The 23,209-nt window shown below is 56.4% G+C and overlaps 1 protein-coding gene across 4 annotated transcripts; it reads right to left on the bottom strand.

Moving 5' to 3' along the window:
• Positions 1-241: 241 nt before the first annotated feature.
• On the bottom strand, positions 242-19,825 carry TCOF1 (treacle ribosome biogenesis factor 1). Of its 4 annotated transcripts, none has more exons than XM_067005496.1 (18): positions 19,657-19,825; positions 18,907-18,962; positions 17,012-17,154; positions 16,222-16,328; positions 15,604-15,958; positions 14,715-14,809; positions 13,976-14,224; positions 13,072-13,341; positions 9,123-9,294; positions 8,803-8,957; positions 7,022-7,180; positions 6,394-6,640; positions 6,085-6,170; positions 5,108-5,339; positions 3,460-4,014; positions 1,843-1,943; positions 1,247-1,286; positions 242-804 (listed from the first exon to the last, which is right to left on the bottom strand). In XM_067005496.1, exons 1-17 carry the CDS (start codon positions 19,765-19,767, stop codon positions 1,251-1,253), a joined length of 3,129 nt encoding a protein of 1,042 aa, XP_066861597.1. In that variant the 5' UTR covers positions 19,768-19,825; the 3' UTR covers positions 242-804; positions 1,247-1,250. The 4 variants fall into 4 exon arrangements, with proteins under 4 accessions (XP_066861597.1, XP_066861598.1, XP_066861599.1 ...); XM_067005497.1 differs by having other exon boundaries at positions 6,085-6,167; XM_067005498.1 differs by having other exon boundaries at positions 16,222-16,325.
• Between the last annotated feature and the right edge of the window lie 3,384 nt (positions 19,826-23,209).

Here is a 23,209-nt window from a genome sequence, read left to right as displayed (position 1 = left end):
TTGGGGTTAAAGGGGGTGCAAGGACAGCTCCCTGCTGTGCCCATGCCTTGCACATGCTGAGGGTGGCAGCTGGAGAGCGCAGCCCCCACCAGCAGAGCCCACAGCCAGCCTGCACGCTGTGGGAAGGAGCACGAGGGGGTCCAGTCCTTCCTTCCTCTTCCTCACCTCCAAAACCCCAGGGCGTTGCCCCCGAACCAAAGGGCTCTTCGCACCTCTTCCCTCAGACACACCTGAAGCAAAGTCTCACCGTTCCTTTTATTTCGTATTCCATAAAAAAAAAAAAAATGCAGCCTTGGCTGAGAACAGCTGCTGGAAACAGCTGTTCAGTGCAACTCCCAGGACACGATAATAACCATTCCCATCAAGGTTGGAATAAAAACTAAACCGAAACAGCGCTCTTCCATCGGTAGCAAAAGGACTGAACACCACGAGTCACAGAAGGGAAAGAGAGAGAGTAAAAGTTTCTCTTAAAAATATAGCTCTGTGAAGAGAAAGAGATGGCTGGGTGTCAACCAGGAGGAAAGCAGTCTGTGCGAGCTGGATCTTCTCTGGTCAAACCGCCCCCCTCGGTTCAGTTCTAGTGCAGCAGGCGAGCTGCTGGGGAGGGCAATAAACACAGCTCTGGGCCCCAGCAGGACAGGAGGAGGCAGAAAGTTATACTGCTCTGCTCTAAAAGTCACAGTTAAAAGAAGTTATAAATTATTGTTTTAAAAAAAAAAAAAGTTGGAATTCTCCTGATGAGCTTCCTTTCCTCTCTTCTGTTTGATCTTCACCCATAAATCCTTAATCACAGGGATGCGGTACCTTTGGGGAGAGGATTTAAAAGAGTTAGGGATGGGGAGGAGAGTAACAGCCTTACAGCTGAGCAGAGCCAGGGCAGATTCATCTGGTCCACTTCCAGCCGGCTACAACTTCGCCAGCCAATCCACATTGCTTTTCCAAGCTCCCTGTGGTCAGCACAGACAGACGCTGCGAGGCTGATGACAGAGGACAGCAACGTCTAGGCTGGACATCCAGTTCTCAGCAGCTAGAGTTGAGGTCAAGCACATCCAGAAGCCAGCACACTTCTACATGGCTTTCCTTACACTGCTCCGCTCCCCGGCTCTCTAACATAGGGCCAGCTCGACTCACACAGTGGGTGGTTAGAGGGCACACTGTCTTCCCAAGACTGGCTCAGGAGTACTGAATTTGGCCAAGGTTACCGCCGTTCAGAGGGACCAAGTGATAGCTCCCACGGGCCATGTACCTTCTCACAACATCCCTTCAGGCTCAGCCGTTTTCTTCTTCTAAAAAGGAAAGGGGGGGAAACAAATGAGTTCCGTCTGCACCTCAAACGCGAAGGGCCAGGCAGAACCGTGAGCCGGATGCTTCTCAGCTGGAGTCTCTACAGGGACACATCCGTAACCAGGAACACCCCTTTGCCTCCCTCTGCCCCCTCTCCTAGCTATTGGGATGGGATGAAACAGCCCCAAAAGCCCTCGGGAGCTCCCATTTTTGCTGAAAACTAGATGAAGAGACAGTGAAGGAAGGCCTCTTGCTCTTTGGGCAGGTTCTCTGAAAGCAAAAAGGCTCCTGGGTTTGACTCTTCCAAGGAAAGGGATCTCCCCTGGAGAACGGATACAGGACAAAGCCCTTCTTCCAGCCACCCCCACCCCAAACAACCAAAAATCAGTTTTTGTGTCTCAAGACTACCCACAACTAACTGCAGCCTCCCCTGTACCGACAAAAGGCCAGGACACGGCTCTGCTCCTCTCCAGCCTCACGTGCTGCAGGCACGAGTGCCACAAGCACTCCCCAGAACGGCTCTCCCCCATGGCACCCCACCCCGGGTGTCGCACCTACCTTCTTCTTCTTCTTTTTCTGAACTTCAGCAGAGCCGTCTGCTGCCAGCTCCCCTTCCGCAGACCCCTTTTTGCTCTTCTTTTCTTTCCCACTCTTTTTTTCTGGGGGAGAGAAACAAAAGTCAGCTGGGACCTCTGAGAGGGGGCACGGAGCAGCGGGAGGAGACATCCCTGGTGCGTTTCTGACCCCATCCACACCCCAGCAGTGCCTCAGGGCGAGGGCAGAGCCCTGCCACCAGGAAGCTGAGCCCAGGCCTGTTGCTCCAACACCTTTGGGCCAGTGCACTTTAATCCCACCACGCACACACGTGTGCGGGCAGAATTCAGCAGGCTGCCTCTCCTCCCACCTCCTGCTGCCCAAGCGCTCCGAGGAACCGCTTAGCACTGGAGGCTGGGCACGTGCCAGAAACCAGCGCACAGGGAGCTGCCACCAGACGGACACAAGATTCAGCTCGGCACAACCGAGCCAAGAGGCTCCAGGGCACCTCTGTGCACCTGCATGAGGGCTGAGGGACAGGTCTGTCTCCTCCAAAAACGAAGGGGGACAGAACAGGAACCCCAGCAAGATCTGGCCCAGCCCTTCCATCTTCTCTCTGTCTTTCATAAAAAAAGGAAGCAGCCCACACCAGCTAGCACCGAACCAGCTATGATTTGCAAATGCAGGCTGTACTGCAAAGGAAAAAAAAAGTCACTGCGTTAGGGCAGCAACCAGCATTACACAGACACAGGCAAGGGAGGCAGGAAACGCTTAACTGGGAGTAATAAGCAGGAGGCTGGTGCCGTGTTCCCCTTTCTCCAGGGGTTTGGAAGCAGCAGAAAGAACCCCGAGCCAGATCTCCTGGCTGAGCTACTCGCCTTTAGGCAGCTCCAACACAAAGCCCCGTGCATACAGACACCGGGCTTCCTCCGCCCTGCTCGGAGCGTGTCAGTCCCTCGGGAGGCAACAGCAACCTTCCGCCACGGTTCCCCTTCGCTCTCTAATTAGCGCACGTCGTGCTGGCAGAGGGGCCGGGGCTAATTTATCAGAGCTGTTCTGCATCGCCGGCAGAGCAGGGCACCGTGCAGAACGCAGCGCACAGAGCAGGCAGAGAACAGCTTCGAGGTCTGGTGGCTTACAGCTGGTTAGGCCTCCCCGAGCCCGGTGCAGACGGGCCGGCTGCAGGTGAAGGCAGAGAGGCCTTGGGAGGTTCAGAGCAGACTTGATTCAGACTTCTGCCAGCCCTGAGACAGCTGCTTCCAGCCCTGGTGAAGGCCAGGAAAGGAGAATGCCCCAGTGGGACAGGTCACGCCACAGGAGATGCACAGGGACATCAGCTCGCCCTGCAAGCAGCAAGGATCAGTAAGAGCTTTACACAGTTCCTGCCAGGCTGGATGCGGGATGGGCAGGACTGCCCGGCTTGCTCTCTACAACGTGACCTGGTGCCAAAACTGCAGAAAATTCAGCGGAGTGGGGAGTGAAGGACCTGGCATTGGCTTTGGGGGGGGCAGGAGGGAAGCAGATGAAGCTAGTAACAAAGTGGGTGCTGCTTACAAGGTCCTGCACCAGAGGCTGAGCGCGCAACGGCTGCAAAAAGCATACTGCAAACGCAGCCCCAAGCGACAGCACACAGATACTCACTTTTAGTTGTTTTTTTCTTTTCCTTGCTGCCTGTCTGCTTCTCCAGGTCATCAGCTTTCTTCTTCTTCTTTTTGGGTACTTCTTCGTTAGCTTGCCCTTTCCGCTTCTTTTCCTTAGGCTGCCCAACGGCCCCATCTTCTCCTGGCAGTTTCCGCTTCTGAGATGCTTTCTGCTTCTTGTTCTCTTTGTCTTTGCTCTTCGATGCTTTCACAGCCTTGCCTGCTGCAGAGGAAGGTTTCTTCTTCTTCTCTTTTTTCTCCTTTTTCTTCTTCTTTTTCTCTTCCGACCCTCCCACCGTTTGCACTGCTGGAATTTTGGCAGCTATGATGTCACTTTTGCTCCCCGAGCTCAAATCCTCTGACTGTGGGACCGAGAGCAGCGTTCCTGGCACGGGGGTTGCATGTGTCCCTTTTGCCTCGACATCATTCTCTTTCACAGCCAGGGCTTTCTTGACTGGGGAAGGCTTGAGGTTGGTATAACCTGGATCCGTTTTTCCTGCCACCTTCTCTTTGTTGGAGGCTCCTGCGGCTTCCTGTCCTGGAGGGGCGTTGGTTTCTGCAGAAACAGTGACGAGAGAGAGGTGACAACTTTGGGAGCATTCATCGCACAGAATGCCGTTAGCAGAGAAGGGAAACACGCATTTGGAAGAGGAATACCCAGTTCTTTCCCCAAAAGCACAGATCTGCTGACCATCCCACTCACCACGGGGCTAGAGAAAGGTGCCTGAGCCTGACAGCAAATTTCTGGGGAGGGAGGTGGGTAACAACAGGCCCAACAGCTGTGGCCACAACCCAGGAGAACAGGGACTAGGGCAGAGGGAACCGTAGCACAAGAAGGGCGAGCACAGAGCGCTCCTTCCCAGAACGCCACAGTGCCAGCCGGTCAGGAGCTTCCCGAGGTGGAAGGGGTATCGACACCACCACGTTTAATCACTGCCAACGGCCTCTGCCCCAGCACCTGGGCCTTCTTGAACCTATTTATAGTTCTGACCTCCTCAACGGCTCGTAGCACAACTTAATGACGTGCCCAAGAGGCCAGCAGACCCACATGAGCCTCCAGTGAGCCAGAGCTCACCTGAAGATGCTGGGGTCACGCCAGAACAGAAGCAGCTTCCGGATGAGCTTTACAATTACCCAGCAAACTGGGGAGACAGGGAAATGGCACGACATTTTGCTTCTCCGTAGGTCTTCCTGCTTGCTTACCTCCTCTGCCCTCCAGACATGCAACAGGAACAGCGCCCAGAAAGACGCCGGGGAGGGCCGAGCACCGGCACTGTACAGATGTTCTTCAGGCAGTGTTTGAACTTTCCCAAGAAGCCCTCCCCACCACAGCACACCAATGCAGCGTGCACAGTTTTCAGCGAGAGCCCTGCCTGCTTCCTGCTTTAATTACTGCAGTCAAAGCAGAACTCGGAAACGGCAGGAACACTGAGCACAGCTCTTGCGACGCAGCCAGCGCAGGAGGGGAGCTCGAGGAGGAGATGACGGTGTCGTAGCCGGGGAGAGCCAGCAGACGGCAGCAGCACTCCACGCTGGGCTCTGCAGCGGAGCTGCAACGGGAGCAGGCCCCCGTCCCAGTGTCACACTGCCGTGCCAGCACAGCTTTGCTCCCGGGCCAAGCAGATTCCGGGCTCTGCCAAGGGACCCACCTGCTCTGTGGTTTGCAGACACCTGCTCGACGTCTGTTTCGGAGTCGCTGCTGTTGCTGCTGTCGCTGCTGTCAGCTGGGGCTGCTCTCACAGGGACCTTGGCGAGGGAGTTAGCGGCAGGCACGGCTGCTTTTCCTTGCCCTGCTTTGCTGACAGGCTGGGGGGGAACTGTCTTTGGTGCCTGAGGTGCTGCCGGGGCATTGGAGAGGCCCGGATAGCCTGTGAGGAGGGACTGAAACAGCACAGACAGGCTGAGAAGTCGTCGTAGCAGGACAGCCTCCCTCCCACCGGCACACAGACCTGCCTCTGCTGCTACTGCCCCCACACCCCAAGCGAAGAGCCCCCCCTTTGGCCACCTGCAAAGCGATCCTACGTGGTTCAGCCAGCCCTGCAGGGAGGCCACGGCAAGGCAGGGCTGCCAGGAGAGGGGGGCAGCACTGCCGGACCCTTGCTGAGGTTGCAGCAGCCAGAGCTGACGGCGACAGGGTCTTTCCTTTGTTCTCGCCCAGCAAAGCAGGCTTGGGGGAGGCTCCTGGCCATTAGCAGGCACCCACGCACAGCTAATGCACTGCAGATGTGCTGCACGCCCTGCACATTACTTACAAAGGGAATTTAATGGCTTGGACATGGGTTAAGTTACAAATAAAAGGGGGGAAAAATCCTGCTGCTATTGGCACTGTGCACCAGTTCTTCCGTTTTAACCCTTGCACGGCACCACCTCCATCTCCTCCTGCAGGGGAAGGTGCCACGAGCCCTGAACACAAGGCCTGGCTGCCCGGGGAAGCATTCCAGATCCAAAGAACTGTTTCTTCCCACATCAAAAGGCCTTACTCATAGCGCTGCGCTAGGGAGCCCCCACTTCCCTGCTGGCAAACCCCCTCAGCACCCATTTGCTCTGGCTGAGAACTCAGCCCCCTCCCTTCTTTCAGGGGTCAGTGGTGAGACAGGAGAGGACCCCAGCCTGCTCAGTACGGTACCTGTGACACTGCCTCCTCTTCCTCGCTGGAGTCCGAGGAGGAGCTGTGGCCTGGCTCGGTCCCTCCCGGTTTCTGCAGCACGCCTGCTGGAGGAGCAGAGTTCATCCCATTAAACCCACCTCTGCCGCCTGGGGCTGAGTTCCTTTACCCAGTCCATGGGGATTGCCACCAAGAGGCTTCCGCCTCTAAAGGGGAGCGCTCGGCAGAGCTGGAGAGAAAGAAACCGCACTCCAGCCGCGACGCGAAGGTGACACACCTCCCACCTGTCCCACCCGGCAGCACCGAGAGCATCGTCCTGGGAGCACTGACCAGGTTTAGGGGGCTGCTTGGGCGTCTCCTCCTCGCTGTCGGAGGAACTGCTGCTGTCCGAGGTCTCCTCGGCCTGGGTGGGGGGCGCAGGCTGGCTCAGCCTGGTGTCCTGTGCTGGCTGCGGGCCTGGCTTCTTCGCCTTGTCCGCGGGGCTCCTCAGCACCGAGGCGGGCTGCGGGGCAGCAGCGCTGGCTGGAGGAGCTTTCCCTGGAGAAGCTGTCTGCTTTAGGCAAGAAGGAGGAAGGGCCTAAGGAGAGGAAGATGAAATGCATTGTCAGTGAGCTGCACGAAGCAGCCCAGAGCAGCCGGGCTCGGACCACCTCAGCCCTCCTTCAGTTCCACGTCACGTCAAAGTCAGCCCAAAAGCTCTCACGCAGGGTGCAGAGAACCCCATTTCCCCCCCGACCCACAGGTGAAGCAGGGAGCTGTGGCCAAGCAGACTGCTCCTGACTCCTTACGGTGCGATAACAGTGGTTAAAAAAATAGAGCAGTCCCTGCTCCCCCATCTCCTCCCCGAACAAGCTCCCACAGAAGGGGACGCTGCTCCGGCCTCAGGCTCGAGCACGCCCACCCCATCTGCCCACTTCTCCCCAGGGAAGCTCCCCACATTCACCTCCTCTGCCGTTACCTCTCCCACCGCTGCCTTGCTCTCCGAGCTCTCAGGCACTCTGCACACCGGAGGGACAGCAGGCGTTTTTATCCCCTTCCCAGAAGGTGACGGGGCAACAGCCTTGGCAGCCACTGTGCTGGCAGCCGCGGTTGGTCTGATGTTCTGCTGGGACAGGCTCTAAAATAGATGGGAGAGAAAATCAGGACAGAGCACTGCTTGGAGGGAAAAAGAGAAACACATAGCAACCCACCACTAGCTCCTGAGCCCTTCCATCATTTCCAGCACAGCCCTAATGCTCGTATTTTTTTTTCCCTTTCCTATATCACACGTTGAGGGTTAGTTGGCTACAGACACAAAGCAAGGACACCAACTGCAGGGCAAACGTGCCTTCGGGTCCTCAAACGAGCCACGGATTAGAGAGCAAATTAACAAGAAGCAGTTTTGTTTCCTCACACTTGAAGCCTCCCATCAAACTAAACATAAGAGGGGTTAAAAATAGAAGAGCCAGGGGCACAGAATTCAGACACTGACACAAACGCCGGCAGAGGAAGGAGCAGGAACGACGAAGGAACGCGCAGCCTCCTGCTCTGTGTTACAAACAGGGCTGAGCGAGCAGCCCTCCCTCTCCCGGTCTCTGACAAGCCGGGCCTTTGTGGGCTGACATTTCTCTCGCAACATCTGGCCTTCAGAAAAGAAGGCAGTGCTCCACAGTACGGAGAGCCGCCAGTCTGACGCGAGCTCTCCGCCGCCCTGCACGGAACCCAAGTTATAGCAACGGCGTTATTTTATAGTCTTGGTATTCTAAACAAGCTTTAAGCAAGGACTTCTTAGGCTGGCTGCCTTCCCACCAGCTGGGGAAAAGGCAGACTTTCCATTGGTCTTAGCGCTGGGCCAACACAGGGAGGGGTTTCCTTGAACGCACGTAATCCCCCTCTCCCAGCACAGGGTACTGGCCAGAAAGGGGACGCGTGTGTGCAGACGTGTGTAGGACAAGCGTGCGGACGTGCGTAGTACAAGAAGCGCACTTGGCTGCTCTGAAGGGGCTGGTGCCGTGAGCCAAGCCCCCACCACGTAGGAATGGCAGCCTTGCCTGAGGAGCGTGGCTTTCTCATGCTTTTTTTTTTTTTTTCTTGGGCTCAAACTACCGCAGAGGTGCAGGGACACCCAAGCTGGCTTCACGCAGAGGCAGCTCAGGCCTTAGACTCAGTTACAGAGCTGGGATCAGCCCCGCACCCACTCAGGACCGCCTTCTGCACGGATATGGGGTCGCCTCCATTCTCTAAGGTAGCAGTCTGCCTCCTCCTCTGGCCGAAGGGCAGCACGACTGCCGTGCCGCTCTTCAGGACAGCTCCTTCCAGCCTCCCGAGGCTTGGTCAGCAGGAGTCCAGAGAGCTCCAGCTGCACCCTGCTCCGAAGGGTTTGGGAGGAAACAGCAGGTGGGTTGCCTCAGAGCTCCCCTGCTCATGGAAAATTCTGCCTGAGAGGTTTTGACTTCTTTTCCAGCGTGCTCAACTCCCTCAAGTAGGGCCAAGGGGACAGAGGAGGCCTAGGCTGAGGCTTGCACAACTAGTCACGTTCCTGCCAAAACATTCACACCCTCCGCCGCTCTCACACACAGCGAGCTTGCTGAAACGTGCACGCGGAGAAGGGGTCACTGAGACCCGGGGGGTGCTGCCAAGAAACCCTCCTCCAGCTGACAGGGGGTTCCCCTCCGCACCGTCCATCACCCACCCAACTGCTGCCTCCAGGCCTGCGGTACCTCCTGAGAGCCCGCACCCAGCAGGCCGGCAGCTCTTTACCTGTGTGGGGGGAACTACTTCCTCGTCCGAATCCGACTCCTCGCTGGAATCGTCGCTGCTGTCCGCAGCAGGAGGGGCTGGGGCTGGCACCGGGGCTGGCGTGGGAGCCGGTGCCTTCCTCACGCTTGTTGGCTGGGGCACGGCGTTGGTTTTCGCTGCAGGGAAAGCGTAAGGGATCATCACCACAAGAAGCGGTTGCTCTCCCTGGCTGTCCAGAAGAGGAACTCTCACTGACAGGCTGGGCAGTTTCCACGCACGGGGCAGAAAAGGAAAGCCCAAAGATGGCAGTGAGGGATCCTGGCCGCTACCAGGAGACTCACCAGCCTGCGGAGGCTGCGGCTGTGCCGCCGGGGGCTCCTCTTCGCTGTCAGACGAGTCGCTGCTCCCGCTTTCTGAGGTCGGGCTTTTCAAAGTGCTTCCCGCGGCCTTCTCAGGCATCCCAGCTTTAGCCTGGCTCAGGTTGGGAACAGGCCCGGGCTGTTCTGTTAACCTCTTAACAAAAAAGATACACGGGCACGGGAATATGTTGTTAGTAAAGGCGTTGTTGAGGGGTTTAAGTGCAGTTTCAGCTCCAGCCCCGTTTTGTTTAACCCTAACAGCCGATACTAACACTCACTCCATCCTTGGGAGCGCCCAGATTTGGAAGTGGCTTCAGTCACTGCCTGGACTGACCTGCTGCGGGCACGTCCCGCTGCCTTTAGCAGAATTTAAAAATCCTTAAACAACAAAAGAAATCCGATTAGGATGTGACTCTGCACGGCACCATCAACACTCGGATGCCCCGAGACAGGCCGTGAGCTGGTACCCGGGCGGCCGGTGCGTCAGCACGAGGCAGCCACAGCTACGGCAGCACCAGGCACACAACTGGGGGGTGAGCTGGGTGAGCTGGTCCCTTCCCAGCCCCTCTCCCGGTTTGGGCGGAGGGCCGCAGACATCTCTCCTGCCCCCCGCTGAAGCACAGAAGCGGCAGAGGGAGAGAGAGCGCTTACTGCAAGAGCTGCTAGCTGCACCACGCGCAGAAATCCTCCGGGCTCGCAGTGCTCTGCGCCCACTCAGTTTACTCCACTCATCGCTCAGCTCCGGGCTGTTCTGCCAGGGCGCAGCAGCACGCTTGCCAGGGCGGGCAGGCCCCATCCCACCCCGCACGTGACAACAGCCGGCTTCGGTGCCGTCTGAGGGCCCAGGATCTGCTGCGAGAAGGTGAGGACAGATCCCTGCCCTGCTGCACAGCCCCTGCCACCCCTGTTTCCAAATCCTGTGACGCTGCAGAACCCACACCTGCTCTCAGCCCGCAGCAGAGGGCCAGAAGCCCCCCAACAGCCGTGGTCCGTCCGAGGGCCGCTCCTGGCCAGCAGCCCAGAGCACCAGCCCAGCAGCCTCCCGGGAGGGCAGATCTTATCATGCTTCCTGGCACAGCCCCACCGAGGACTGCCACTGGGGCAGTGTTTATCATCCCCAAGCCAAACACTAAACAGACAACAGCATCTGCATGTTTATCCCATTACGGAACAGCTCGCGGAACAAGCCAAGCACATTTTGACTCTGCTTAGAGAAACAGAAACCTCCACGAGCACTTGGGGAGGGGGGACTGCAAACCTCGCTTGGCTGTTTTGTTTTGATACCAGTGAGTCACTATCTCCAGGAGAGAGGCCAGATTTGCAATGCTGAAGAAAGAGAACTAGTTGAAGCAGACACGAGCATTCAAATGGTCTACTCGAATGCACGAGCTCCTCTCCCTCTCCTTCCCAAGCAGTGCAGTGCAAGGGGAAAATCTCCCGAGATCCAGCCCCACTAACTCACTTTTAAGACTTCCACAGCAACAGGACTGGGTTATCCTTCTGCTTGGCTGCATGGCATGAGGACCGCTTTCTTTTCTAACTTAAGAGATCGGAGAATTGCTACGGAAGAACCATACAGAAGCATCCTGGCACAGAAAGAACATCACAGCATCCCCAGAGAAACCACCGTAAGCTTTTATACAGCCTTGGGACTCCTCAGATCTTCCAGGAGGGAGTCCAAGGTCCCTCCATCCAGCCCATCTCGGTCACTGCCAGACAGCTGCCAGCTGCCACTTCCCATGGCGAGGCTCCAGACGGGATCGGGCCAGCAGCGTGGCTTCAACTACACCCCGGGAGCGGGGTGACAGAGGCAGAGGGGGGGTTCTGACAGCTTCGAGTCACAGGTACTGGAGTAACTCCGAGAGGAGGAAAATAACTCGAGAGGAAATCATCTTTCCTGCTCCCTTCTCCAGCCCCCAAAGCAGGCGCTGCCTGCAGCTCGGTACAGGCGATGACTCAGCTCCCGCACAACCCATCTGCCACTCGGGGCCCTTCGCATCATGCAGCGCTGCATGACAAGAGGGGGCAGCGACGCCAAGCCACGTGCGCTCAGCACACTGCAGTGATCGCACTCCGTGGCTGCCCGCGCAGGGGGGAAGCGCCGCTAGGGTATCGGGGCTGGGGCCAGCAGCTCAGCGGTGTCACGGCGCGCGTCACTGCCACCCGCAAGGAGCGGCGGCAGGAGTCAGGAGAGAGGCAGGGACCTTCCACCTCACGGGAGATTTGGCTCTCTCCCTGTGGTCCAAGAGAAAAACTTGCAGGCACAACTACCAGCGCGGCCCACGAGGGTTCTCCTGCGATGCCCGAGGATGACAGAGGTTCCCGACACGTGCATCTCGTGCCCAGTCCTGGTGAGCAGAAGCAGAAGCCTGTCCGTGCAGGGCCTGAGTGCCAACTTTGGCTCACCACGTCCGGAAGAGAGGAAGCAGAGCAGAATTAACATTTCCAAAAGAAAGGCCGCTCACAGCATCTTTAAGGTCACCCTGCGCTGTCCCCCACCAACAGCCTCCTCCCCAAAAATATGCAAACACCTTGTCAACTTCTCTGAGTCTTCAGGGGTAAACATACCAATTAAGCAGTTCAATTTAGGCATGATGTTCATTTTAATTGTGCTAATCCACCCCCACAGGGAAAGACGAAGCAGCTTCCAACGCTCTGTATCTGTTTGGATCTTGCACAGGAGCCAGAGGAAGTTGCAGGATACAGTAAGTCAGTGGTTAGCATATGCCCAAGTAGCAGATGGTGAGGATGAGCTAACAAGAGTTTGACTGGGAGGACAGGACTGTGGACACAGCTAAGCCTAATGGTTTAATCTTCAGGCTTCACTTGAGGTCTCTGCCTGCAGGCTACGAACACGGGAAGAAACAGCCTGCTTGGTAAAAATAAGAGCTCCCTCAGTGACGAGGCCTTCCTCGCTGACTGCATTTGGTGAGGGGTAATAGCCAGTCTGCAGGAGGGAAGATGCCCAAGTGGTTAAACAGCCCTTGCAAGATAGCCACCTGCTGCTGCCACCTTCAAATCAGCACTGGGGGAAAAACCCACCCTAGTAGGTCCTTCACCTACAGCCCTGCCGGAATGGACAAGCCTCAAGAGTTTTAGAATGAGCCCCCCTGGTCCAGCTACCAGAATAGCTGCACCTGCCACCCAGAGCTGGATTTTTACATTTAATCATGCAGGAAGAGAGCAGCACAGAGCCAACTCTTAGAGATGCGTCCCCCTCCACCCACCTCAGCAGACCAAGGCTACGAAGACAAAAACGCAGAGCCTCTCAGGCTCCTGCCTGTCAATACTGTAAGGATGTGTTGACAAAGAGCCTCCCTGCAAGGACACGTGAGGCTCTGCCCCCGGGTTCCCTTCCTCCCCGGCAGATAATAGCTGCCATTTCCAAAACGCTGCTTTCAGAGCACTTTCCGAAAGGCCCTGCTGCTTACAGTCAGTGCAGGTCTCCCACAATGGACCTGAGCATGCTTTTACAACTGAGGACGCTTTCACAAAGGGATTTGGTAGTCCAACAAAAGAGAGAGGTATCAAAACAACCCCCTGCGGGAGGGCCAAGCCCATGCCATTGATGACCCCTCATAGAAGGACCGTTTCAGAGGGGCAAGGCACAAGTGGAACGAACCAGTGAGTATCAGACTGGTTGGTGAGAAGCACTTGGCTTCTCTTCCCCTCGCACAGACTGTGCTGCTGCTGGGATACCAGTCCTCAGCTGAGCGTGCCTGCCGCATTTTCCAACAGCTTTTGCAACTTCCCCCTCAGGAAAGATCTGGAGAACCCTCAGGAACATAGAATCACAGAAGCGTTTAAGACGGAAAAGACCTTCAAGATCATCAAATACGATCATCAATCTGGCCTGATGAGCACTTAGTGGCTGAACTATTGCTTCGTACACCCCAAACCTCGGGACTGAGCTGACCGCGGTACCACCTACCTTCTGGCTGACAGGCACGGGCAGATCCTCCTCTTCACTGCTCGAGGAGTCAGTGCTCTCCTCCGGCTTTGTGCTTCCGGCAGGCTTTGCGGGAGCAGCAGTCCTTCCCGGCACGGTTTTGGCCTGCTTTGGCACTGCTGGTTTTGGTGCTGGCTTCCCTTGGGACAGCGGAAGGGGTTTTGCTGGAGCTGCTTTGCTGGCGAGCGACGCTGCTGGTGTGGTTTTCACCGGGGGTGGGATGGCCTGGGAGGGTTTTGGAGGTGGCTTCGTCTGGACAAGACAAGAGCAGTGTGAAAAAAGGCAAATCCCACATTAGCATAATTCATTTCCTCAGACTGTAATCAAGGGAAGATTTCAGAGCCCCCTGGGAAAGGCAAATGCTGACAGATCAGCAACTGGCAGGAAAGACGAGGCATCCTTTCAACCAGCTGGCTGGGGATACTTTCCCAAGATGAGAAAATAAGACCAGACACTTTTCATCGGCCTTCTGGTACTACAGTCACCTCCAGCGAGGTAAAGGAGCAGCACTCTCCACAGGAGGGAAGCTAAGCTGCACTACGGTTTGCCAAATTAGATGCTATTTATTGCAATTTATAGCTGAGAGGCAAATCCAACCATGACAACTTGCCTCTTCAGATGGGAAAAGAACTGCTGTGTGTATATATATATATATATATATTTTAAATTCAAAAGGACTGATGGATTTTGTTATTTTTTTTAAGGTTTGATTAAAACTCAAAGCAAAGACATTCAGGTGCCTTTAAACACCCTTCCCCCTCACGCCTCTTCCCTCCCACCCCCGACATGACTTTGCTATACACAATATCCGTTCACAAAATCCTCCTCCCGCTGCAATTCCCAGCCTTGGCGAGGCACGCAAGGAGAGCGCCTCAGAGAGACGCACTTGGGTTCCTGACGGAGGTTCCTCGTCTTCGCTGTCTGAAGAGTCGCTGCTCTCCGAGGTGTCGTCAGGCTTTGCAGCCCCAGGAACCGTCGCTGACCCGGGCTTGGCCCGGTTTGGTGGCACTGCTGCTGGCCTCGCCGCGCTCTTCTTGGCGGGCACTGCAGTAGCAGGTGCACTTTTCACAGGTGTTGCATTAACGCTTTTCACAGGTGTGGAATTAACCTGCGCTGCTTTAACGGCTGGTTTTGCCTGGGAACGGGAAGAACAGGAGAATCAGGTAACACCTTACATGTTCGGGGGAGAAGCAAATGGCTGAGAGCTGTAGCTGTGCGCAATCAGTTTTAAGCAAGGCCCCCGTGCTGAGTTTGACCAGGAAAAGCTTGTTCAGACTCAATGGCTGTGGAGCAGCTGAACCAAGCTGCTTCTTCTGCAGACCGCCTGCCCAGTCTGTCTTCCTCCTGAATTTCGCATCTGTAGAGTTGTGCTTAATCGCCTCCTACAGATCAAAGCATCTCCCTCCACTCCAGGCATTGGGAGGAACTGGAACGGAGTGGTTGCTGCTGGCAGAGGCTAGCGGAGCTCTCAGCCGTGCAGCATGTTTCTATGGCCTTAGATTTGGGGATTTCATGCACCCAGGGAAAGAGTTGTTCTCAGACTACAGCTCTGCAGCATTTTCTCTCCCCTTCAAGGGAAGAGAAGAGATTTCCTAGGCACAAGGACCCTGGGTTGGAGAGGTTACCTGGACTGCTGGAGCTGCAAGCTCCTCCTCCTCAGATGTCTCATCAGTCGATTCCTCACTGCTACTCTCAGCGGCCCCAGCTGCCTGCTTCAGTTCTGCAACACAAGAAGGGAGCCGTTACAGCTGCTGCCTGCTCCGAGCTCCCCGAGCACGATGCTAATGCGGCTTTTGAAGTCAGAAAAACAAATCAAGCAGCAGAGAGAGGCTAAGGGGATTTGCAGGGAAGAGGGCCCAGTCCTGCCAAAAGCATCAGCTGCCTGCTGGGAACAGCTTCTCCAGACAAATGTTTACCCACAAGCACCACTCCCCAAGTGCAGGCTGAGATGGGAAATCCCTTCCTGGCCACTCTGACCCCCCGGGGAGCTGCCCAGCCACACACAGCTTCCTGCAGGGGCACCCCAGCCTGGCTGGATCTCCTCTGGAAGAGTCAAGAGAAGGACCGTTTGCAGAGCTTCTGCAATCTATTCCTCAGCCCCAACAAGCGTTCTTCAAAGCGGTAAAAGAGATTTCCCTAAAGACTTAAAGAAAAAAAAAGAGAAGATGCTGAAGTTCCTGTCTGGAAAGCCGAAAGTGTCTACGGTATTAATGCTGCACCTCCTCCAGATATGCTGCACTCGTCTCCAACCTTGTGGTGCTGGATGCTGCCAGAGATGCACACAAACTCCTCAGCACAGAATCTGCTGCTCAGAACGGAAGCAAACACGCTGGATTCATCCAGCAGAGCTCCAGAGCTGCCTGCTTTGCATTCTCACAGTCTCCCCAGGAGCAAGCACTGCTCCGAGCTTTCCAGCAGGCGAGCTGAAAGCAACGTGCTGACGGCACGGCTCAGACCTGACCTGCAGCAAAGCCAGAGCACGCGTGCGCTCGCTCTGCCCCACAGGCTCCTTACCCACTTTGGGGGCTGCGGTCTTCACAGCAGGAGGCTCCTTTTCCTCCTCACTGTCTGACGAGGAGCTGCTGCTGCCGCTGCTGGAGCTGGAGCTTTCAGGTGCTTTGGTTGTTACCGGTGCTTTGCTTTGCCCTCCTTTGCTCACGGCTGTTGCAGCTTGTCCAGGTTTCCCAGGACCGGGCTGTTTCTGCCCAGCCTTGGCCGGAGACGCGGCCGGTGCATTGGGCTGCTGCTTATTCAAGAGCACAGTTCTGTTTGCAGCAGAGGGCAGCGCCGCTTTGCCTGCTGGAGCACTGGGTTTATGGGGAGAATGCAGCGAGTTGGCAGCTTTGCTGCGCTCCACAGCTGGTGTCACCTAAAGGAAACACAATAAATTAGAAGCCCATTGACGTAAGAGGGGATAAATTGGACACAACGTACCTTCAACAGCAACTTTGCAGCTAGGCAAACCGTAACACTTAAGAGACAGATATCTAAGGGAAGGCTTATACCGGCATACGAGGGTCATTTAAATACAAATCCACCCCAGCCCACAGTCCTGTACAGGGCAAAGAATGTGGGCCAGCCCTGGCCTCAGAGTACTACCAGCCTTCAAAGACAAGACGAGCACCCTCTTACCTTAACTGCACCTTTTCCAGCTGGCATTTCTTCTTCTGACGAGGAGTCGTCATCTTCACTGCTTTCTGTACTCACTGCCGAGTTCGTGACCAGGGAACGGCTGGCTGCTGCACAGGAGAGGCCCAAAGAAATCAGGACAGACCCTCTCCCATCGAAACAACCCCCGGCCTGCAGACGGGCTCCAGCAGGCAGGGCAGCGTCCCATCCTCACACCTGCCCCAACACCACAGCCGCTGCCCTCGCAACGGGCAGGTGCCCTGCTCCTGCACCCCATCCTTCTCCCCACAGCCAAGACAAGAAACCGGCCAGGATCTGCACATTTCCAGGGGCTGGCCTGCAGCAGATGACACTGAGCCAAAACATTTCAGATACAGGTTTTTTTGTTAGGCTGCACAAGCCAATGCCTCCCACATCAGCTGTACCAGAACTAACCAGACCAACTAAAAAAAGTCCTTCCCTCACCCGTGAATCAGGCGATCCCCTGCTGGACTTGCTAGAAGGTGCCCCGCAGTGGGCAGTGCTAGATTCCCAAGGCTTCACCCAAGCTACAACACCCATTCCTTCCCTTCCCAATGAATCCTAACAGCTTTTCGCTGGCTTCGGCAGACATCTGTGCTCCTCAAAAACGCTACACGAGAAGGGGGTGATAAATCTGTTGTCCTATTTTCATATGAGCACGAGGGAATAGCCATCGTTTTAAGAGCATTTTCTCTAGCCAAGCAAATCAGACTGCTCTTACACAACCCTCTGCTGCTACCCTGCCGAGTCCAGGGAGCTGACAGGCTCCTACCGTTTACGGGTTTTGTCTTCTCTTTCTCGTCGTCTTCTTTCTCTGAGCTCTCAGAGCTGCTCACGGGATCAGGAACTCTGATCTTTTCCGGGATGGCTGCCTCGTCATCGCTCACCTTCCTTCTCCTGGAATTCGAGGGAGTTCTGAGGGAACAGATTTTGTGTCAAAAAGGGAAACGACGAACAAGTTGGAACACTTGTCCAATCCACTCTCAGGCCAGGCTCAAGCCTGAGGACAAGCAGTGCCACTCAGAAGTGAGCCCAAAGGCTGCAAAAACATTTGAACTTGGGCGCACAGACCAAAAGGAGGTAAAAGTCAGGCTACAGACAGATTTATGGAAGGAAGTGCCAGGCCCTAGAGAAGATGTGGTGAAAGAAAGGGAGGGAAAAGGCCGCAGACAATCATTAAACTCTTAAGCCGTTTAATTGGATTAAATCATTAAGTTGGAGAAAGCTGTTCCCAGGCTCGGAATCCTACCTGTCCCAGCAGGACAGATGACATGGCTAAAGCTATCTCTAAAGTTATTTTTCCAGTGAAGACATGGGTAATACCTTTGCTTTATTACAAGGATAACGCTGGCTGGGCACACGCCTGTGTGCGACTCACACGTGCAGTATTTCTAAACTGGTAAAAGCCCTTAAACACACACAACTGTCAGAGGCAGAAAACAAACAAACCACTTTTGTGCCAGTTATTTTATTTTTGCCTTGTTTTATTTGTTAATCTGATTTCAAAAGAAGTCCAGTTAACAATCTGGCCAGTAAAGACTGGGCTTACTGTGAGGGTGTTTCAGCCGTGCAGTGCTACTTACACTTTTTTAAGCCGAGCCAGACCAAAAGCAGATTTGCTATTACGAAGTCCCGTTAACTACTCCAATTACCCTTTTGGGGTAATTACCCCTGCACAGGCAGCTAGCACACCCGACTCGGCTCTGAAGTGACAAAACATGAGAACCACGGCTCAGCCACGCGACAGCACCTCGGCTAGGCAGGGCACTTTCTGGACAAACCAAACCACTCGCCAACACGTCCCTCACGGGAGACAAGGAATAAAAGGCAAATCCACGGGGTGGAACCGCGAGACACGGGCGACACCAGAGAACGAGGAACCGAACACAACGCGAATGCCCCGTCACCCCCCCAGGTTTAAAAGTAACAGCGCCTGCAAGGGCTTGCAGCAGCCCCCAGGACAACTGTCACAGGGTAAGCTCGGCATCGATGGCCAGGCCGAGGAGCACCTTCGCTCGAGCGCTCCTCGCCACAGGCAGAGCCCCCAGCCCCTGCTAACCCGGCCCCGCAGCTCCCACCAGGCTCAGCACCACGGCACAGCACCGCTGCACCAAGGCAAGGCACCCGGAGCACGGGGTGGGCACAGACGTCGTTTCACTGTAGACAGGACGCCCCGTGGGATAACTGCACAGGAAGGCGTTGGGCTGAACGTGTACGGGCTTGAACGGGCAAGGCGAAAGCAGAAGCTGGAGGATGTGCGAGCTACGCCAAGGTTTAAGTCCCTGTAAGAGCCCTGACACCTCGGTCTCTGCCCGTATTCTCCGCGCAGCTGGGGCCGATCTCCCAGTACAGCACATGGCTTTAAAAAGAAAGCGAAACACAACCGGGGAGGAGATCTTTGCAGTAAAGCATGCCTCCGATGCCCCTGCAGCACGCCAGTATGAACCTCCGCGAGTAAGAAGCACATCCAGCTTCTGAAAACTATGTGAAAACGTATCCCCAACCTAGGGAAACTTTAACAAACACCATCTGAACTGACCCGCCTGACACCAAGGGCTCGGAGAAAAGCAGCTACCGCTGGGCATGCTCTGCTGGAGGAAAACCCCCGTAAGTTACGACCGCACGCGTAGGGCGGCCCGGCCGCCAGCAGCTCTGCTCCCGACTTACTTCTCCCAGTGGGTGAAGATCTCCTCCAGCGAGGTGGCCAGGGAAGGCAGCAGCTTCTGGGGGGGGGGGGGGGGGGCAGAAAGCGAGCGTCAGGCATTGGACTCCCCCTGCCCCTGGGTCCCCCGACCTTGGGCACCCTGCATGGAGGCAGCACCCACAGCCTCCCCCTGAGACCTCCTCCCGGAGACACCCCCCCCCCTCCAGAGACCCCTCCCCAGAGACTCCCCCTAAAGCTTCCCCCTGGAGACCTCCCCCCCTCAGACTCCCTTCCACAGACCCCCCCCCCCCGACCTTTCCCCCCCAAGCCCTCCCCTATAGACCCCCCTACAGAGACCCCTCCCCAAAGACCCCCCCCTCCAGAGACCCCCTTCCATAGAACCCCCCCCAAGACCCTCCCCCCTAAGACCTCCCCTACAGATCCCCCCCTCCATAGACCCCCTCCCCACAGACCTCCCCCCAGAGACCCCCCCCCCCAAGACGTCCCCCTGGAGACCTCCCCCTCTAGACCCCCTTCCACAGACTCCCCCCCAATACCTCTCCCCCAGACCCCTCCCCACAGCCCCCCCCCCAGATACCCCTCCTCAGAGACCCCCCCCCACAGACCTTCCCCCCCAAGACCTCCCCCACACCCCCCTCCACAGCCCCCTCCCCACAGCCCTCCCCCCCCAGCCCCCCCCCCCCCCCCCCCAGGACCAGGCCTCAGGACCAGGCCTCCCCGTAGGCCTCCGCCTACCGGAGCCCCCCCGTTACCTGCCCGAGCTGCGCCTGCAGCTCCCGTGCGGCCCTGGCGTACCCGGCGCGCAGCAGGTGCTGGTGGATGAGGGCCAGCAGCTCCCGCCGCCCGCCCGCCGCCGCCGCCATGGCGCGGCCCTCGCTCCCCGCTGCCCCCCTGGCGCCGCGTGCCGCGCGGCCGCGCGTCGCCTCCGCTTCCCGCCGCGGGGCCTGCTGGGGAGTGTAGTGCCGGGGAGTACGGGGCGCTATGGGCGCGCGGTGCCTGCTGGGAAGTGTAGTGCTGGGGGAACGGGGCTGGGAGGGGCCGCGGGGCTTGCTGGGAAATGTAGTGCTGGGGTTTCAGAGTCCCAGAATCCCCTAGGCTGGAAGAGACCTCCAGGATCACCCAGTCCAACCCCTGACCTAACACTCACAAGTCCTCCACTAGACCATATCACTAAGCTCTACATCTAAACGTCTCTTAAAGACCTCCAGGGATCGTGACTCAACCACCTCCCTGGGCAGTCCATTCCAATGCCTAACAACCCTTTCAGTAAAGAAGTTCTTCCTAACATCCAACCTAAACCTCCCCTGGCGCAACTTTAGCCCATTCCCCCTCGTCCTGTCACCAGGCACGTGGGAGAATAGACCAACCCCCACCTCTCTACAGCCTCCTTTAAGGTACCTGTAGAGAGCGATGAGGTCTCCCCTGAGCCTCCTCTTCTCCAGGCTGAACAACCCCAGCTCCCTCATCTGCTCCTCGTAAGACTTGTTCTCCAGACCCCTCACCAGCCTCGTTGCCCTTCTCTGGACTCTCTCAAGCACCTCCATGTCCTTCTTGTAGCGAGGGGCCCAAAACTGAACACAGTACTCGAGGTGCGGCCTCACCAGAGCCGAGTACAGGGGCACAATCACTTCCCTAGTCCTGCCGGCCACGCTGCTTCTTATACAAGCCAGGATGCTGTTGGCCTTCTTGGCCACCTGAGCACACTGCTGGCTCATATTCAGCCGACTATCAACCAGTACTCCCAGGTCCGTCTCTGCCAGGCAGCTTTCCAGCCACTCATCTCCCAGCCTGTAGCGCTGCTTGGGGTTGTTGCGCCCCAGATGCAGGACCCGGCACTTGGCCCTGTTGAACTGCATACAGTTGACCTCAGCCCATCGGTCCAGCCTATCCAGATCCTCCTGCAGAGCCTTCCTACCCTCGAGCAGATCGCCACACGCACCTAACTTGGTGTCGCCTGCAAACTTACTGAGGGTGCACTCGATCCCCGCATCCAGATCATTGATAAAGATATTAAAGAGAATGGGGCTGGAAGGGGGCATGGGGCTTGGTGGGAAATGTAGTGCAGGGGGTGCGGGACTGGGGTCACCGGGCACGGCTGGGGAGGCCCCGGGGGGGGAGCTTAAGAAGGAAGGCCCAGAAGGAAGCTGGGCTGGCTGGGGGCGGCCAAAGCGGGCCTGGAGCCCCTGTAGAGGAACCCTAGGCTGGGGGCACCCTTGGGGCACCCCAGGGACCCGCAGCGGGTAGCGGGGACATGCCCGGGAGCCAGCCCAGGAAGAGCCTGGGGGCTCAGTTAAGGGCAGATGTGAAATGGGGTGTCCCAGGAGGGGCCGTGACCCCTTCCACCAGCCCCAGCAGGCATTTGGACAACCCAGCGAAGAAGATGGGCGGATAACCAACGGGGTGCGGGCAGGGCGGTGGTTATCGCAGCACCATCCTCTGTATTTTCCTGCTGTGAGGGGCCTCGCTCCCAGAGCTCTCCTGAGCTGAGTCCTCTGGGCTGATTTACTGTTAGATGGATGTGAAGCTGCTGTGAGGATCTGCCCAGGCATTTTTGGGCTAAAACTAGCAAACAACGAGAAGAGAAGAGGGAGCTCCTGACACGGAGCAGCTGTTGGAGAGAGGCTGCGTGGCAGAGGGGCTGCCCCGTTACCGCTCCCCCCTTCCCCGTGCTGATACTTTCCAGGAAAAATCTGGCTCCCGTCACTTTGGCAGAGGTTTATTTTTGGAAGGTTTAATAATGTCCACGGTGCGCCTGTCACTCACTCAAAATACAGAACCTTTATTTGCATTTATAGGCAAGATTAAATATAAAACTGGCCCCGCTCCAGCTGGCCCCCGCGCCAAATTTCTTTGACACCAGCATCGTCCAAAGCCATAAAGCCACCGGCCAGGTGGCAGTTTTACAGCTCCTGTAAACGGAGCACAGACCTGGCTAGTCCTTTCTGGGGGTGACCTCCGCCGGCACAGATGGTCATTGAGGCTCGGGGTAAATGTGGACGCTGCAGCCCTGTGAGGGCGACGGCGTGGCTGGCCGAGACAGCGTCCCCTTGCTCCGAGATGACCTTCGCACAGAGGTGCAAGGCTTGATCAGTCGGCGGCCTGGTTTGGAGACCCAATTCTCCTCTTCAGTGGAGGGGAAGAGCCAGGCAAGGAGAGCATCCCAGGGCAGAAAGCCCTGAAGTGTGCTTCCTGTGGACGTTAAGGACCGGGACCTCTGGAAATGAGGTTGGGTTGAGATTCAGCCCCTGTGATATACAAAGGGCACTGTCTGCTGCAAGTTTACCGATGAACAGATTTTGACCCACTTTGACGTGGGACAAGAACCATCTGCAATGGTTTTATACCTCCTTTTCTGTTTGTTTTGTCTATTAAAAAATAAATAATTTCCTAAAACCAGACCAATCCTCTTCCACCCCTATCCCTGCATACTCCATGGTGTACAGGAGGCCCCTGAGCACAGGAGGGGCTGCCCATGCCTTGGGCAGAAAGGAGAGCCTCTTTCCTAGGCAATGAAGCTCTCCCAGGAAACGACATATGCAAAAGGAGTCCTGGGTGGTGTAGGGAACTGCAAGAGCACTGCTTAGTTTGGTCTGAATGGAGGAAGAACGGGACATCTAGCGCTGTGAGAAGGGCTGGGAGAAGGGCAGGTGGCCGAGCAGCAAGTCATCAAGATGCCAGAACATCCAGCTGCAGAGACAAGGGACGGTGAGCACATCCTGGTGACTCACAGGGACGGATAACACGGGCAGACGCATGCAGGCAGGGCGAGGGAGACCCTCAGAGTCCTGCAGGGCTCAGGGGCTGGGCTGGGGGCGTTCGACGAGGTTCGAAAAAGAGAGAGATGAGCATAGATGGGGAGGAAACACATTCAGGAGGTGCTGCTCACAGGAGAGGCAAGTAGAATATGTTAAAGCCCAGAGTGCAAATGGACAAATGGCTTTAAAAAATATCTCAGTTTTTTTTCCTCGGGTGTCTCTTCACAGGTCTGCTGCAGTTCAGGGTCACCTGAGTCCAGAGCTCCATACCTTCAAACCATGACACCCTTAGCAAACCGCAGAGCAGAGCCTGGTAGTAACACAAACCACTTGAATGAACAAATCTAAAATATATATATATATATGCTGCACCACAATTACAGGTAGAGGAGGTATTTGAGGCGGTTAGTAAACATGCCAAATAATAAATACAGTTATTCAGCCAGCAAACAGCTGCGTGATTATAAATAGGAAAATTTACCTCAGTCCAGAGTCAGCTGAGACCCAACAACATACACTTATTAAGCAGCGATGTTTTTGGGGGCATTTT

The sequence above is a fragment of the Anser cygnoides genome, chromosome 14, assembly GCF_040182565.1.
Source record: "Anser cygnoides isolate HZ-2024a breed goose chromosome 14, Taihu_goose_T2T_genome, whole genome shotgun sequence".
In the NCBI taxonomy this organism is placed as follows: Eukaryota; Metazoa; Chordata; class Aves; order Anseriformes; family Anatidae; genus Anser; species Anser cygnoides.
Note: the sequence above shows the minus strand (reverse complement) of the source record. Positions and strands in the feature narration are given on the sequence as shown.

Excerpts from the sequence above, each read along its gene's own strand:
- TCOF1 (XM_067005496.1), bottom strand. The coding sequence starts at position 19,767 with ATGGCGGCGGCGGCGGGCGGGCGGCGGGAGCTGCTGGCCCTCATCCAC. Across the intron at positions 6,641-7,021 it reads GCAAGGCAGCGGTGGGAGAG|GCCCTTCCTCCTTCTTGCCT; the intron begins GTAACGGCAGAG and ends TCCTCTCCTTAG. Across the intron at positions 4,015-5,107 it reads GTCTGCAAACCACAGAGCAG|AAACCAACGCCCCTCCAGGA; the intron begins GTGGGTCCCTTG and ends CTGTTTCTGCAG.